This window comes from Humulus lupulus, chromosome 9 (genome assembly GCF_963169125.1).
Source record: "Humulus lupulus chromosome 9, drHumLupu1.1, whole genome shotgun sequence".
NCBI lineage: Eukaryota > Viridiplantae > Streptophyta > Magnoliopsida > Rosales > Cannabaceae > Humulus > Humulus lupulus.
The window spans coordinates 34,724,264-34,742,904 of NC_084801.1; the positions used below are offsets into that span (position 1 = coordinate 34,724,264).

The 18,641-nt window shown below is 35.0% G+C and overlaps 1 protein-coding gene across 15 annotated transcripts; it reads right to left on the reverse strand.

Annotated features, from left to right (window-relative positions):
• Positions 1-1,553: 1,553 nt before the first annotated feature.
• On the reverse strand, positions 1,554-4,941 carry LOC133802118 (uncharacterized). 15 transcript variants are annotated; one of them, XM_062240378.1, is made up of 5 exons: positions 4,679-4,941; positions 4,479-4,530; positions 3,896-3,946; positions 3,694-3,747; positions 1,554-3,591 (listed from the first exon to the last, which is right to left on the reverse strand). In XM_062240378.1, exon 5 carries the CDS (start codon positions 3,548-3,550, stop codon positions 1,673-1,675), a length of 1,878 nt encoding a protein of 625 aa, XP_062096362.1. In that variant the 5' UTR covers positions 3,551-3,591; positions 3,694-3,747; positions 3,896-3,946; positions 4,479-4,530; positions 4,679-4,941; the 3' UTR covers positions 1,554-1,672. The 15 variants fall into 15 exon arrangements, with proteins under 15 accessions (XP_062096362.1, XP_062096359.1, XP_062096364.1 ...); XM_062240375.1 differs by having other exon boundaries at positions 3,896-4,003; XM_062240380.1 differs by lacking the exon at positions 3,896-3,946.
• Positions 4,942-18,641: the final 13,700 nt, after the last annotated feature.

Here is an 18,641-nt window from a genome sequence, read left to right on the forward strand (position 1 = left end):
TTTATTATTAGCAGATCAGGCCCTATCTCAAAGATACTGAGTGTGAGTAGGCACATAACAAGGGTTAGATTTTAACACAATGAAATAAGCTTTAACTATTAGTTATTCATTGCATACAAATATATATATATATATATATATATATATATCAGCAAGCACAAACAAAATGAAGTTCTTTTTGTGAAAGTTTCTTCACCTAGAAAAACAATGTTACGACATCATGACAACACAAAATAAATAATCATTTGGAGAAAAATTATTAGTAAATGAACTTGCAATGAGTATTTAAGCAAATGATATATACTACTATAAAATGATTAAATTTTGATACAATGAAAATCTGCTACACTTAAAGTAATCACGAGAAAGAAACTTAGCATTACTAAATCTTTCTCAATCAATGATTTCTCTGTTTCCATTTCTTTAATTGCAGTAGCTCTAACAATGCCACTCTAAAATTTCGGAGATTAGCATTTCTTCAAGTTCCTGGTTCCTTGTGCTTTTATCTAAAAGAATAATGTACAAGAGTTTAACAAAACTAATAATCACTAATTGATGTAAAATAGATTCTAGGCTATGTTGACCTAATGCTTGGTACGGTTAGTTTAAATTTACACCAGAAGTAACTCCATGAGGCCTCACCTCAATCCAATAAATGATAATACGTAAACAAAAGCTGCATCTCATACTAGGCAAGTAAGAGCAATAAGATAGGTACACATACCTAATCCTTCAAAAGATTATCCAGTTCATCTAGTCTTCAAAGATATGAACTGTCAATATGTTAAGCCTAATTGGGCATTTCAGCATTCCGAAACACATTAGAATATGTTAATAGTTATGACAACCTTAACTAATTCGACCCACACTTTTTTTGGAAAGTGGAAGACTAAACATATATTTAAAAATGAGACACTAGAATAAAAATTAAAATTCAAACAGAACAGAACATGAAAACTCAAGATGAAATGCATCAAATCATAGCTAGCTTACTTCACAAATAATGTAACAGTGAACACTGACCATTGACCACTAAATCTAATATTGCATTATAGATTTACTCAACTTACAGACTCAAAGCAACAAAATTAATTATCATCTTGGAAAAGTGACAAATATCTCAAAAATATGAGAACAACTAAAAGTCTAAAAGTAATTTAGTTATCAAGAAGAAAAAGAAAACAGATGCAAGGTGTCCTTATTCCCATCATAAAAAGTTAGAAACAGAAGCAATAAATGACTCTGATTATTGATCTCTAAGCCCAACTTCACAATTTCAAATGAGTAATGACCAATTAAATTTTCATTAAATTATAATCTCCACTTAACAGAATGTAAAGAATTACTCAAGCACTCTAAGCTGATATTTTGTAAATTTCTCACGAAGATTATGCATGATATAGTAATAGGAATCAACCTAAAAAATTTATTTATCACTGATGCATTTTATGCTAAAAACTCTACATCTGTTGCAGATGAGTCTTACATGTTTTTTTTTTTAAATGAGAAAGATTCATTGGGTCTAGCATATTGCTTCTAATGGAAAAGTGAAATGAGTTCCAAGTGTTTTGCAGTGTAGTAATTGAATAACAATCATATCAAAAAGAAGCATCCAAATGGAAATAGCAATTTTTTTTTTTGCATAATAGCATCCTTCAAACAAAATTGCTTTCTAGTTAGACAAAGTCCTAAATCCAAGATGTATAAGTAGCACAACGATTGTCAGGAAGCTCACAAGCATTCCACCAAGAAGAACTCTATCCACCGTGTTCCACAAAGCAGTACTTTGTTCAGCCCATTCTTGTTTTTTATCAGACCCAGTTGTTACTTCAGTCTCCATCTGCTTCTGCACATGGTTTTTTCGCTTCCTAAGCAACCATCCGACGAGATTTCTGCTGCTTCCATCATTTTGAGAAATGGAATTATTTGAGGCAGCAGTTTGTTCCACAGTAGTTCCTGCACAGCCTCCTGGTCCACAATCACATGTTTCTTCTTGCACTATTGAAGACTCACAACCCTCGCTGCAAGCGTTGGAGCAAGGGCTACACTTGTCATCGGTAGAAGAAGCCCCCATGGTTGATGAAGCTGTTTTGGAACTCCTACCCTCAACAGTCTCAATCACTTCACCGAAAACGGACCACCTTCCTACAGATGTTATTTTCACAATGGCTGAAGTTCCTAGCATACTCTGTGGAGCAACTACAAGCACCTGTATGTATCCCTTGGTATGGCCAACCAAGTGAACTCTATCGGTTGCAATATCTGTTATCCATATCCTTTCCACCCTTCCTTCCATTCCACTATAAGGTGTGAAAGATTCAAAGACTGTAGTCAACTCACGGCTCCGTTTCTTCACTACAGTACTAGGAACCTTTTTCATCCTCGCAGCAGGTGTCCCTGGTCGAGGATAGAATTGTGATATATGAACTTGAGAGAACTTGTACTGATCAATGAGGCTAACAGTTTGAGCAAAATCTTCATCTGTTTCACCAGGAAATCCACATATGATATCAGTTGCAATATGCATCCCAGGCACAAGCTCAGTCAAGGTATCTACCACAGTCCTGAACTCACTCACAGTATATTCCCGATTCATAGCATTCAAGACTGCATCACTACCAGATTGAACTGGTACATGCAAGAAGGAGTATACACATGGGTGGCACAAAACATCTGCTATCTCTTTCAAGTGCTCTAGAATAAAAGGAGGATTTGTCATACCAATGCGAAGCATTGTGCTTGCATCAGAAGGAAGTTCAGCAACGATAGCTTTCAACAATATTGGGAGATTGACCCCAATGTCTCGACCGTAAGCTCCGGTATCTTCACTGCTCAACCAAATCTCTTTAACACCATCAGCTATGACAGATCTTACACGTCCTACAAGGCTATCAACAGTATAACTGCCCAAGTGACCACGAGCATGCTTTGTTTTGCAGTAAGTGCAGGCCCCTAAACAACCAACATTAATAGGAAGAATCTCAACACATGTGTTCTTTCTTACCTTTGGAAGGTCAAGTGCAGGCAAAGTTTTGCGGTTCAGAAGCCGCACCTCATGACCTTTCAGAGTCTCTTCAACAACTTCAACCACCCTGTCAATTTGCTGGACTCCTACTACACTGACCCCTTCTAATTCTTTCAGATCTCGGCTTCCTTGAGGAACGCAGCCAGCCACCACAAGCGGCTTTTTTGAACTTCTTCCCTTAGTTATTATAGTGTCCATGGCAGACTGACTAGGAGATTTAACTGTACAGGTGTTTATAAGCCATAAATCTGCTTCCTCAGGGTTTTCACTTAATGAATAACCGAATGCTGAAAGCTGACCAGCCATATATTCACTGTCACTCTGGTTGTGCGAGCATCCGAAGGTCTTGATGTAAATTGTCTGAGTGCCAGGAATTTTAGGAGTGAAACCATTGTTGTTAGCATAATCGAGAAGATGTGTCTTTTTTGACTTCTTTGGGTTCAATCCAACTGAAGTCAGTGGCAATCGAAATCCAGGAGGAGCTCCACTAATGCTTCCGGCAAACAAATCCTCTATGTCCTCCATTTCTAGAGCTTCCAAATGAGTCTTAAATGTATGTTCTGAAGCTTAAAAAAAACAAAGAAACTTAAAACGGATATAATTCACATAAAAAACAATAATGCATAAAGGGACCCATTACTATGCTTGTATTTTCATTAGAAACTTACTGGAACATGACAAAATTGATCAGAGAGTTTATGCTTAGTATTTTCCAGTGAAGGCTGCGATATTATGGTCACCCACAAGAAATTTTATTCTTAGCATATAAATTTAAAGTTGCATTAAAACATAAAATGCATGACGAGACCCAATCGAATAAATTTCAAAAAATAGTTCAAGGTCACCTATAAATATATAGTAAGAACATACAATCTGGTAGTATGGCCAAGTAGGTGATGAAGATATTCTTAACTTGGTGCTCTACATATGATGGAAATACATGTCAGAGAGACCAACGAAGAAAATATAACTACATGTCTGCACAAGGAAGATTATAGGATTTGAGTACCAATAGCAGGAAGCAATAGTTGTTGAATATAAGTAAAAAAAATGCTTGTTTACATGTCTACATCGGCTATGCACATATTTTCTAAGTAAAAAATGCTTGTTTTTCATAACAGGAGCATGGATCCCCTTACATATTATGCAATTAGACATGAAGAATCACAAGAAACTTTAACAACTAAATGGACTTAGCAATGTCTACACCAAATTTAATTCCATAACAAATTTAGTTGAAGAAAAACCACATTTGAATTTTCTACTATATCATGTCTTTTTGACTTCAAAACATTCAGTCAGAAAATTTGTGGTTGTAAGAAAGAATATACAACATTCAATCCTAAGATAATACAATGAATAAAAAGGATTCACAATAAGATGAATGAATTAAATAGAAAAAAGTGCAGAGACATTTAAAAAGCCAAAAACAAAATCTTGTTATCATACATACATAATCGTGATACGGTGGAGCAAAGAGGCGAATGAAGGCTTCTCCTCCAAGGCTTGATTGAGTACAAGAAAGAATAAATTGAGGAGATGCATTACGCCGAAGCCATAAACGCAAGTGAAAACAAAAATCAAAATCCCCGAATCATATACCTTAACACAAACCTAGATTAAATAAACAACCAAATCAAATCTTATCATTACCAGTGATGTGGGGTTGTACTCTCCAAGACAAGGCTAAACACTAAAACAAGAAAAAAGAACAAGATATGAATAATAAAAATCCCAAAAACCGTAGTGGCAGTGGCGGATGGCCGGAAGGCATTGGGGTAAAAATAACAATATATAATATAAAAGTTCAGTGACTAATCATAATATAGCACAAAATTAGGGACATATTTCTAATTTCTCAAAAAGGATATCTTTACAAAACCCTAGCCTTCCAGTCATCCTCTTCTTCTGTAGAGCTTCAAAAGTCAAAACCCCAGCTCTCTCGCTCACACTACGTGTGGTAGAGAAGGAAATAAATAAGGATGGAAAGAAAGAGGGTTTATTTCTTTTTTATATAAACTATTTTACAAAATATAATAAGATACAAAAAATAATTTCTAAATAAATAATAAGAAAAAATAAAATATTTATTAAGAAAAATAAAATAAAATTATTTGTTAATTATTTTAGGAGCTTTTCCGTGCATATATTATTTTTAGGTGTATTAGTCCACCAAGTGATATTTTCGATACATGCATAATCTCAATTTTTTTTAATAAAAGTATACATGGTAGTTATTTATAACATCTTGAAATTATTTTAGAAATTTTAAATAATTTATGGTATCAAAAACAAAGTTCAAATAATTTGTTGCACATGTGATTATTTTTTTTATACATGTGTGAAGTAGCATATTTGAATCTTACTTTTGACATTGTAAATTATTTAGAATTTTCTAAAAATTTACAGGATGTATAAAATAACCACAATGTACGCAATGATAATAAAAAATTAGGATTATAACTATCTACCTGCCGAAAACACTAGGCTTGTATTGGTACACCCAAAAATAGGGTGTACATTGGAGAATTTTCCTTACTTTTATACCTTAAATCTATTATTTTAAAATTTTAAAAAATAAGGATATTTTAGTAATTTATACTTATCATCAACTTAAACAAACAAAAAATCAATCACTTTTCCCTCTTCAATTTGAAGAGAAAAATCACTTCATTTATTTCCACTTCCATTTCCTTTCCAGCATTTTTTCTCTCGTACCAAACATGCGTTTGTTTTTATGTTTTTCTTCACTTTTCTCTCTAAAGTTTTCTTTCCACTCTCTTTTCTTCTTTACCAAACATAAACTATGTCTCAATCTTCTAGCTTCAAAAACATGGTAAGCAAGTTCGAATATGATGTTTTCATCATGTAATTTCATACGTCCTTAGTTATTTCTCTCACACGCGAATCTTTTCATACAGTTCCATTTCAGCTCAAAATCAATGTTAGTGTTTATACAAACCTAGATTTTCAGTTTAGTTTTGCTTTATTAAAAATTGAGAACAATAGTTTTCTTAAAAATTGTTACAATACTTCCTAGTTGAATGTATGATTTACTTTTTATTATTGTTAGGTTACATATTTTGTATAAGATAAAATAATTGTGAAAAATGATGATTATATTTTTTCATTAATCAAGAAGAGAATAAATAGTGTACAAAATAATCAAGAAACTAAATGAAATGGGAAACTAATTCTAATTTAGGAAATACAATCAACTCAGCTATACCAAATCAAATTACAAGTGTACAATATTCTAAATAAGGAGAGATTATCTTTTGATATCTCTAATATGCCCCCGCAAGTTGGAACTCCAGGAAGAGAGTCCAATCTTGAGTAGCAACTAATGAAAGCATGTGCGAGGTAGTGGTTTGGTGAGTGCATCTGTTAACTGATCCATGGGGGATACATGTGTCACTCAAAGAGTGTCGTGCTGAACCTGTTCATGAATGAAGTGGTAGTCAAGAGCAACATGCTTCATACGAGAATGAAACACTGGATTGGAACATTAGCTGGTTGCACCCACGTTGTCACAGTATATAACTGATTTCTGAGAGGAAGAGAAACCAAGCTCATTAAGGAGAGAGGTGATCCAGCGCTATTCGGCAGCGGTAGAAGCAACTAAACGATACTCAGCTTCAGTTGAAGATTGAGCGATCGTACGTTGTTTCTTGGAGCTCCAAGAAATGGAATTCTGTCTGAGATAAACAATGTATGCACTAGTAGAAGTGAAATAATCTTTGTTGCCAGCCTAATCAGCATCAGAAAAGGCATGAAGATCAAGGGATGAGCAACAATAGAGAAGTATATACCTTGATTTATGGTTCCGCAAAGATATCTGAGGAGACGTTTGGCAGCATTCCAGTGATCAGTAGTGGGACGATGCATGGACTGAGAAAGTTTGTTGACCACATATGCAATGCCCAGACGAGTCAATAAGAGATACTGGAGACTGCCCACAATAGTGTGAAACTCAGTGAGATTTGATAAAGCAATGCCTGAATGAAGAGTGAGAGTGGGTGTCGTGGTTAAAGGGGTGGCAACTGTAATGTCCTAATTTCCTTAATAAGGCTTAGTCACTTGATTAGGGGGCCAGAAGGGCAATAATTGAATTAATTATGTGTTTATGTGTTATGAGTATATTGTTATGTGAATGGTATAATGATATGAATATGCTTGCATGTTTAAGTGTATTAAATATGCATGTGGGTCTGTTTCTTATAGAAGGGTATTTTCGTAATTTTGACATGTTGAGGGTATAAATGTAAATATATGTGATTTATAATTGTGACCACATTATTATGTTGATATATTTGAGTTACCTGGCACGAGACGATCCTAGTGAGCAAGTTAGCGGAAAAGTCACAATGGGGTAAATACCCGGCTTGGGGTGAGCTTAGGGGTAATTTGGTAAATTCCTAGGCTTTATTGGATAACGAAAATTAATTGATGAATATTTGGTTTCATATATTTATTTGGGATTATGTGGGGTAATTTGAGATTAACAGGAATTATGCCAAAAGACTAATTTTCCCTTAGGAGTAACCTTTGAGGTTAAATGGGGCAAGGGGCAATGTGGTCATTTGACCACATTAGATAGCAAATAGGCAGTTGAACACTTAGTCACGTTCAAGGCATATTCTAGTGGGTTTTTGCACATTTTGGAAGAGCACTCAAAGGTACTCCAAAGCTAGGCCAAGCTTGGATTCTTGGTGAAAATTGAAGGGAATTCTTGTGGATTACCAACTCTGGATTGGGACTAGAGGTTACTAGAGTCATCGTCAACCCAAGGAATTCAAAATTTCAGAGTTAAGAACCCTGTTTTTGGCATTCTAATGGTGTTCTTGAGTTACCTTTAACTTTGATTCCTAGTGGTTAGTTTATGGGTGTTTTGTGGTGAGATGAGCATTGGGTTTTGTTGCCTAAGCTTTGTGGTGTGTTTTGTTGTCAAAATTCTAATGGAATACTTGTTCTTAGGTCGAAATTTGATCTATTTAGGTAAAGAAATCACGAGTTTGGAAATTGGGGAAGAACACTTATGTTATGGGCAATTTTTGGGTTTTTGGCAACCTAGCGCGACCACGCTAGTGTCCCAGAAGAGGTGGAATTTGAATTGGGATTGGATCTTAAGTTGAGGGGCGCGACTGCGCCAATGCCCTAGAAAGCCCAATTTTTCTATGGGCGCGACCGCGCCAAGTGCCCCGAAAAGTTGTTTTAGTGAATTTTAGAGGAAGACCCAGGGGGCTCGGGAATCCGATTTGGGAGCCCACTTGGGGGCTCGGGGGACATTTTTAGCGCACCGTTAACTGGGAATAGTAGTTTTGAGAGTTAGAGTCCTGATTGGAACTCGGGAACTGGGGTTTATTCCTGATGAACGTATACTTGTGTTATGACTAGGGTACCGCTAGGGCTCGGGACGGGATCGTGCTCGGGGGTCATTGTTAATTAACTTGTGCTTGGACCAGAGGTAAGAAAACTACACCCAATACATGAGATATGAGATTAGGGCTTGGCCTGGTCATTAAATATAGATTTGATTAAGGCACGGGCCCCTGTTAATGAACATGATTATAATTATGCCTATGAATATCTGATTAAATATACTGGAATGCGCTGCATTTGTTTATATGATGAATATACTATATGTATGATTATTCCTAATTGGAAGCTCGACTTAAAAGTTGTGGTCAGAACCATGCTTGCAAAACGCAGGCCGCTATGGCTAGGCCACCCTGGGAGTGCATTATGCACTTATCTGGCTCAGATGTCACTTGAATAAATGGAAGTGTGATATGCACTAGTGTGACTCTATGGTCGCATACTTGTATAATGTGTTTGTTTGGTTATAGTTATTACTGCTAAGTAGGCTATATATATATTCTATTGACTATCTGAATATGTTTAATTAAGTTTTCTTACTGAGCCTTGGCTCACAGGTGCTATGTGGTGCAGGTAAGGGTAAGGAGAAGCTTAGGAAGCCATGAGTTTGAGAGCATTAGGAGAAGCGTGTACATATGCAGTCTGCTCGACCGCCACAGCTAAGATATCACAGAGGAACTAGGGTTGGACCCTATTTTGTAACTTAGGTCGGCTTATTTTGTAATCCTTGAGTTGTAAACGACTTTTAAACTTCTATTTTGGGATCCCATGTAAAGACTAACACTTTTTAATGAAAATATTTATTCCTTTGTCCAAAATATTTAATACCTGAGATATTAGTTACTTAATCACATGTGTTTAATCCAAATGACTCGTTTAGTGAGTCCAACATTATTTTAAACACACGTTGTAACAGTTCATGATTAGTAGGGCGTTACAGCAACCGGTCGAGCATCAGTCAACTTGGAACATTCAAGAAGATAAAAAATATACTGCCAAGATGAAACCTTGAGTGTGAGGAACTACTTCGACGCCAAGAAAGTATGCTAAAGGTCTAATATCATTTAGCGAAAACTGATGAGCAAGGCAGGCAATGAAAGTTTGAATTGCGGTGGAATCAGTTCCAGTGATAATAATGTCATCAACATAAATAAGTAGATAGAGTATTACGTTGTTTTTGTTGAATATAAATAGGGAGGAATCTGCAATTGAGTTGATAAAGCTCGAGGAAAGAAGAAATTTCCTAAGTTCATTGTACCAAGTCTGGGGTGCTTGCTTGAGGCCATAGATGGCCTTCTGCAACTTACAGACGCACTAGGGATAGTTGGTATCAACAAAGCCTTGAGGTTGGGTCATGTAGATATTTTCAGTGAGAGTGCCTTGAAGAAAGGCATTTTTGACGTCTAGTTGGTGAAGAGACCAAATATGGTTGATTGTAATGGAAAGCACAAGATGAACAATGTTAGGTTTGACGATAGGACTGAAGGTTTCATGATAGTCTACACGGGGGCGTTGAAGGAAACCTTTTGCAACCAAACGAGCTTTATACCTATAAATGTTAGGAGAAATATATGTTATTGCCTCAATGGAAAAGGTAAGATAATACAACTCTATGCAAAATATTACAAATAAATAATGATTGATTAAAAAGAGTGTTACAACTCTATAACTGAAAATACAAACAAACAAAGAAAGGAAGAAGATGATGAAGAAGAAGAGAATAGTGAGAATACAACTCTAAGCAAAAGAGTACAAGTAAAGCAAAAGTGTTTGAAACAAAATAGAAGATTACAACTCTTAAACAAAATATACAAGTAAATAGAACAAGAGAATAAAAAAAAAAGCAATAGAATAAAATGAAGAACAGAAACACAAGTAAACTCTCACTTACACAACCTAAGTGAAGAGGGTTGGGGATCACCAACTTGAACAAGGTTTAAAACCTGAACCCCATTGGTTACACTAATTCTGATTTTAAATCAGAAAGAGATAGACAGAAATTGACTTCTGGATCAGTGCTTATTCTTGAAGGAGGAGCGTTAGTTTGGAAAAGCATTAAGCAAACCAGCATTGCAGACTCCACCATAGAAGCCGAGTATATAGCGGCTTGTGAAGTAGCTAAGGAGGCTCTGTGACTCAAAAGGTTCTACTCCGATCTGAAAGTTGTTCCAGAAGTAGAGAAACCACTTGTTCTTTACTGTGACAACAGTGGTGCAGTGGCTAATTCTAAAGAACCAAGAAGCCATTAGAGGGGAAAGCATATAGAGCGCAAATACCAGTTAGACAGAGAAATCGTACATAGAGGAGATGTGTCCATTCTGAAGTCGTATCAGAACACAACCTTGCAGACCCATTTACGAAGACGCTTCCTGCAAAGCAATTCGAGGGTCATGTACGTAATATGAGATTGAGAGAAATGCCTCACTTGCTTTAAGTATAAGTGGGAGATTGTTAGGAGTGTGTCCTAAAAGCATGTAAAGACATTTGATTTTCTATGAATAAATAAATACAATGGTTTATTATTATTGTTATATTTAGATTGTTAAATTATTGTTTGAATAATTTTGTAAATATCAGAAAAATTCCATATTCATTATTGAGGATGTGATCTTGTATTAGTACGAGAGAATTAAGATCACATGAATGAATAAAAAAATAGTCAACAACAACAAATTAAAGTTATGGAATTCTTTAATTGGAGTTGTAAGTACGGTTTACTGAGTATCATAATGATACAAATAATCTAGATTCAGATTATTGATGTGGGAAGACATCTCGGTAAAGGTGCTTTATATAATATGATTATATATGACATGGACCGATATGAATTAAAGTCTTTATCCAAAAACCATTTAACAATAAAGACTTGTAATTCATATCATAACTGATGATCATTTATAGATCAACCTAAATCCTGAGTGTTCATGAACTTCTGTTCATGTTTATTAAATATTTTGATTCATTCGTTAAGGTCCCTTCAAATAATGAGGCTAATGCCTTTTGTTTTGGAGATTTAATATCATGGATGGCTGGGAACATGTATCAACAATGCAGAATCTAATCTTTCCTAACGGATCGTATATTAGTTCCCTTAAGGGTTAATTCTGGAACTGAATGATTTTGAGCTCAAATCTATAATTAGATTATAGATTAATTATTCACTAGTGAATTAATGGTACTTAAGGAATAAGAAGTAAATTAGAAAGGTTAAATGGTAATTCTACCATTCTAATTTATGAACTAATTAATTAGAGGGTTGAACTATTGTAAGATGGTTATATCAATGGACGACTTAAGAAAAGATTTCTGTAAAAGTATATCTATAACATAAAGAGTGCAATTCTGAATTTATAGTGGAGTAATATCATAATTAATAAATTAACTATTATAATTAAAGAGTTTAATTAATTAGTTTCAATTTATTGGAGCTTAATGTTATAGGTCCATGGTCCCCGAAATAGCTCAAACAATCACTGTCAAATGCAAATACAAAAAAATGGGCAAAATGACTTATGTGATAAGTAAAATATTTTTCTATGTATCAAACATAATTATTGTTTAATTATGTGTAATTAATTAATTATTTGACTTAAAAAAAATATAATTAATTTTGAATTAATTTTTTTTTGGGATTTTTGGTATTTAAATAATAATAAAAATTGGGAAAAATCACATGCCTGCACATGCATGTGGTACACGTGTGGCACAGTGCACATGCACTGTGCTACACGCATAAGAGATGGACTGAGTCTCTTGATTCCACAATTTTAGTTATTTAAATATTAAATAAATAATGAGATATTTTAATATGATTAAAATATTATTATTTAAACAAAAATCTGATAATTGATCAGTTATTTTGAATTTGTTTAGAATAACAAATATTTTAATATATTGGATATTATTAAATATTGGATATCAGTTTTTACAAAACTTAACTTTTCAGGGATAGAAAAATATCTAGGAATCTCTCTCAGAGAAAGAGAACAGTGACAAAAACAAAAGTCATTGTTCTTCACAAAACCTAGGTCCAAACTTTATCAGATCTCATGTGTTGAGAACATCTGATAAATAGTTATTGCCTATTATTTTTATAGCGAGCCCACACTCGTTCTTTGTGTGCCTGAGAACATTTTGGAAGATCTTGGTGTGAGATCTCAAGGATTCAACCATACGAAAAGATAGCAGCAAGGAAGGACCTGAGGTAATTTTTCTATTCTTGTCCTTGATTCAATATATATATATATATATATGAGTGTGAAGAAGTAGATCTAGAAATCTTATGGGATTAATCTAACAATTTGATTGTTGTTCCGCTGCGCATAATCTCTGATTTGATCAGTAAATACCAACAAGGTTACCATCAACCATGAATCTCTTTAGGGAGTCTAAGTCCCATCCCTTGAGATGTAGAAATGATTCCATTTGAATCATTTCTTTTCTCATGTATGTATACTTAGACACTCTCATTATTTTATTCAAACTTTGTTGCTAGCCATAGTTTGATTAAAATAGTTGCCCCTTTAAAATAGTGATTTTGACCATAGTCAACACCCCCACTATTTTATAGTTTTATATCCAAGATAAGCATTTTCCACTATGTTTTAAATTGATGCCTTCTTGAATCAAAATATTACAAATAATGACTTTAGACACCAAACATGTCTAGATTTGTTCATTCTATACATATAAAGCCAATGTGATTTAGAATGTGGAATTCCAAATCACATATTTGATAGAATGACCAAATTAATCAATTAATTAACAACAAATAAATTGATTAACTTTGGAGCATCACCCCCACATTTCTCACATAGTGATAATAAAATATCACTTTAAAATATAAATCTCTTTATTTCTATTAAGTCCTTTATCCTCCAAGATAAATCTAGACCTATGATTCTCAAAATTCATCATGAGTCCTCTATGCCACATGATAAACTCTCAAGATAAAACCTCAATGTTTATCTTGATTTATTTACTTGCTAAAGCAAGGCACACTTATTTGAAGGTAACTTTCACTTGGTTGCTTTCTTTTATATATTTCACAAAATAAAATGTGAACACAAGTGTAATATGAGAATTTCTCAAACAAATAATCACATTATTAAATAATAGATCTACACACTTACCTATTTTTTTAACAAGTTCATTTTGAAACTTTGTTAATGTCTCACACAAATGTATCATAGCAAAATAAAGAATTTTCATAGAATAATACTTTAATTTTATTGATAACTTTCAAGAGTACAAGCTTTATTACACAATAACAATTTTCCCAACAAGGCACATAAACATGGTAATCATGCTAGGATCTCTTCTTCCTTTTTTATAGCATTTACCTCATTCTCATGTGGGTCCGTTCGGTACCTACATACTCTAGCATAGTGCCCGAGTTTTCCACAAACAAAACAATGACCTCTCACGTCTTTGAATTGTCCATGATCTTTCTTTGGACCTAAAGGGTTCCCACTACCCTTTTTGTTGTTGTTGTTGCCCTTGGGATGCTTGTGTGAAACCGCATTGGCCTTGGAAGTCTCATCTTTAGACTCATTCACACCTTTGTCTCTTATTCTCAATTCCTCTTCAATTCTAATGTATTTTTGGATCTCTTCCAGAGTGATCCTCATTCTTATGGAGGATTCTTTTCCTATAGCTCCTCCAAGTTGGTGGTAATTTTGCAACTATTGCACCTACTTGAAAGGCCTCGGGAAGCTCAATCTTGAGAACTTTCAACTTGTTCATAATCACTTGTAACTCATGAATTTGAGGTAAAAGAGTTTTCCCATCAATGAAAGAAAATTCAAAATATTGAGAAATTAAGAACTTTCTTGTATCTTCTTCCTCAGCCTTGTACTTACTCTCCAAGGCATCCCAAATCTCCTTCGCGGATTTGGTATTGGTATAGAGATCATATAGCCTATCAGATAGGGCATTAAGGATATGACTCCTACAAAGAAGGTTTTCCTCTTCTCTCTTCCTTCTTTTCTCCACCTCCTCGGGAGTGTCTTTGTCGGATGGCTCGGCTAAAGGTGCCAAGGATGACTCAAGGATGTAGGCTATCTTGAGTGTTGTCAAAAGGAATTTCATCTTGCCTTGCCACCTAATGAAATTGGATCCATCAGACCTATCCAACCTCACTAGGTCTTGGTTCATGATCTTGATGGTCTCCCCCTCCATTGAAACAAAGAGGGTTAAGCTTTTGATTGTTAGGAAAAATATATGTTATTGCCTCAATGGAAAAGATAAGATAATGCAACTTTTTGCAAAATATTACAAATAAATAATGATTGGTTAAAAAGAGTGTTACAACTCTATAAATGAAAATACAAACAAACAAAGAAATGAAGAAGATGAAGAAGAAGAAGAGAATAGTGAGAATGCAACTCTAAGCAAAAGATTACAAGTAAAGCAAAGGTGTTTGAAACAAAATAGAAGATTACAACTCTTAAACAAAATATACAAGTAAATAGAACAAGATAATAAAAAGAAAAGCAATATAATAAAATGAAGAATAGAAACACAAGTAAACTCTCACTTACACAACCTAAGTGAAGAGGGTTGGGGTTCACCAACTTGAACAAGGTTTAAAAACTTTGTCCAAAATCTTATTTCCCCCTAACTCAAGCACTAAGGGATCTCTCTCAGATTTTGGAAATGCTTTCTGGAATTATCAATCCTCAAGGTGTTTCTAGCAATGTGCTCTAATGGATAGAAATGTTGTATCTTACAAGTGAGCATTGGGCTCCTATTTATAGAGTTTGAGATACCCCTTTGAATTTCAAATTCCACCAACCCCCATGGCTGTTACCAATGTTTAATTAGATGTTTATGGAATTAAAATGGAGATTTGAGAGTTATTTGGGATGTTAGAACCGTTCAATTTGGAAAAAACTGAAAAACCAAATAGGCTGTCAGCCTCACTGGCCGCGGCCACAACCTAGTTTCAGCACAAAAATTGTCATTTTCCAAATCGTTCCAAAATGTCCCAAATCCTTTCCCACATGATTTTGTAACCTCCAAACACCTATTGGGAGTTAAAAACACGTCTCCAACAACCATATTTCATTATGGCTTTATGAAATCCAATCTCAAATGTGTAACATATAATATACACATTATTGGGTAATATTTGGGAGTTACAAATTTGTAACTGATTTTGTAACTCCAAAATATGTCACATTTGGGCATACACATGTGTCCAATTTTGTGACTCTCAATAATATGTTACAAGGTGACAAATCACATTTTGTCACATTATTTAATCTAATATTATATTATATAATATAACAGTAAATAGAACCATTTAATGCGAAAAATCCACTTGCAACCGACAATATTATGAATCCCACCTGGAGTAACTAACTCCCAAGTACCGTTGCGAATAAGAGCATCAAACTGCGCAGACATGGCCTGACGCCATTTGTCATTTTTGATGGCATGAGTCACACAAGTGGGTTCTACCTCTTAGGCAAGGAGAGCAAAAAAGTTAAGCTTGGTGATAGGCTTGATAATGTTTTTGCAGGAGTGGGTTATGATTGTTGAGGTTCGGGTGGGTGGTGAAGGTTGTGGATTAAGTTCAAGATTGTGATTGTGTGGATTTTTTGGGTGGTCAGAGTTTCGCCGTGGCAAAGTCGAAGGTTCTCTGTGATGAGTATGCGAAGGTGGGCTTTGGTTGGGGTGAAGGCTAGGTGTAGTGATATCTGGATTGGGCAAAGAGGGTGGTTCCGGTGATGTGATATTATCGCCACGTGGTACAATCAGATTGGGTTGTTTTAGCCATGTGAGGATGAAAGAAGTTACTTGATGAGGTGTGCTGGGAGATGGAGCCAGAGATGGTGTGCTAGAAGTCGGAGCAAGAAGAGGAAGGGAAAGCCACAATGTGTAAGTGGTATCATCTGGGCGAGCTAGGTGAGGTGAGAAACTTGACATAGGAAACACAGTTTCAATAAAGAGAACATGTCAAGAGGTGTATAATTTCTTGGAGTTGGGTTTATAACACAAATAGGTACTTTGAGTGAGTGAGTATTCGAGAAAGACACAGGGCGTGGAGCGAGGTGCTAACTTGTGGGTCGAGTACAGACATAGCTACGGGTAGCAAAGACAACCAAAGACACGAAATTTAAGATAGTTTGAGTAAAAGGTAAAAAGCTCGTGATACAGATATTTCATGGCTAAGGTGGTGGTGGGCAAACGGTTAATAAGATAGGTAGTTGTGAGGAATGCATACGACAAGAAAGTAAGAGGTAGGGAAGCTTTGGATAACAAGGCGAGACTAGTTTTGACAATGTGACGGTGGCGACGCTCAGAGAAGCCATTATGTTTTGGTGTGTGTGGAGGGGTGGTAAGATGGGATATGCCAGAAGTGGATAAGAAGGATTCCCCCCCACCGGTTATCAGAATAGAGTGTGACAATCTTGGTTTAAAATAGTTTTCAACTAAGGCTTTGAACCACGGTTAAAACTATGGAAACATCTGATTTATGGGTGAGAGGGTATAACCAGACGTAATGGGTATAGTGGTCAACAAAAATGACATAGTATTTGAAACAATAAATGGAATGAATAGGAGACAACCACACATCAGAGAAAATAACTTGAAGCAGAGTAGTTGAAACAATAGTGGATTGAGAAAAAGGTAGCTTATTGTTGAGATTGGTTAAATATAATGGTTAAGATGTTTACATGTTGAGGTTCAAAACACTTAACGGTTTTCACTTAAAGAGAAGTGAAAACATGAGATTGTGTAGAAGGCATCTAGAAATATTATGAGTGGAAGTATATTGAATAAATCCAGTATCAAAATGGAGTTTGAATTCCGTAAACTCACTTTGACTAAATTGGGCACTTTTTTGGGAAAGGGTTATACATGTGATGGAATGATCAAACTTTGTGCTCTTGATAGTGACAATTATTAAATGGCATCTAAATCTTGCAATGTGATTAATTCAAACTCTATTACTTTGTGGTATAATAGACTTGCTCATATAGGTTATAACACAATTAAGAGAGTTGTTAAATGTGGATTAATTAATTGTGATGTGAATGAACATGATAAGTGTGATTATTAAATAAAAAAAATGGTAAAAGAACATTTTTTCAAGTGTAGATAAATGTTCAAACTTGCTAGATTTAATACATAGTGATTTATGTGAATTGAATGACATGTTGATTAGAGGAGGAAATAGATACTTCATGAATTTTATAGAAGAATGCTCTAGGTATACTTATGTGTATTTACTTAAGAGTAATGATGAGGCATTTAATGCATTTAAAATCTATAAAAATGAAGTAGAGAATCAATTGAAAGGAAAATAAAGACTCTTAGAAGTGATAGATGTGGTGAATACTTTTCAAATGATTTCAATGTGTTTTGTGAACAACATGGCATTATACATGAATGCACTGCACCATACACTCCACAACAAAATGGAATAGCTGAAAGAAAGAATATGACTTATCTTGAGATGATTAACTCTATGCTTTTACATGCTAAATTGCGTTATAATTTGTGGGGGTGAAGCCTTGCTTGTTGCGTGTCATAAATTAAATCGAATTCCTATGAAAAAGAACAATGTGTCTCCATATGAGTTATGGAGAGGAAAGAAGCCTAACTTAGGCTATCTTAAAGTGTGGGGGTGCCTTGCTTATTGCAAGAGCATGGAGCCTAAAATGACCAAGTTGGGTCCAAGGGCCGTTGATGAGCAACCTATATTGCCTCGGAGAAGCCAAAGGCTTAAAGAGTTGGGATCAATTGAGAAATGTTCTCAAGTAGAGATACTATATGGTAGACTTGAAGAAGTCACATGAAAATTTCCTATGATTCTTCAAGTTGAGGATGATCCCAAAACCTACCAAGAAGCAACCTCTTCGTGAGACTATGTATTTTGGAAGGAGGCAATAAATGATGAGATAAATTCAATTATGTAAAACCACACATAGGAATCGGTAGACATTTCACAAGGTTCAAAACCAATTGGGTACAGGTGGGTATTTCATAGGAAATATCACACCGATGGCACATACAATCCTTCAAAGCTAGATGAGTAGCTAAAAGGTTGAACAAAAGGAAGGAATTGATTACTTTGACACGTATGCACCGGTTGCTAGGACAACCACAAAAAGAGTTTTATTTTCCTTATCATCAATATATAACATTTATGTTCATCAAATGGATGTCAAAACGACATTCCTAACTGGAGATCTCGATGAGGAGATTTATATGGAACAACCAAAGG

Excerpts from the sequence above, each read along its gene's own strand:
- LOC133802118 (XM_062240379.1), bottom strand. The coding sequence starts at position 3,550 with ATGGAGGACATAGAGGATTTGTTTGCCGGAAGCATTAGTGGAGCTCCT.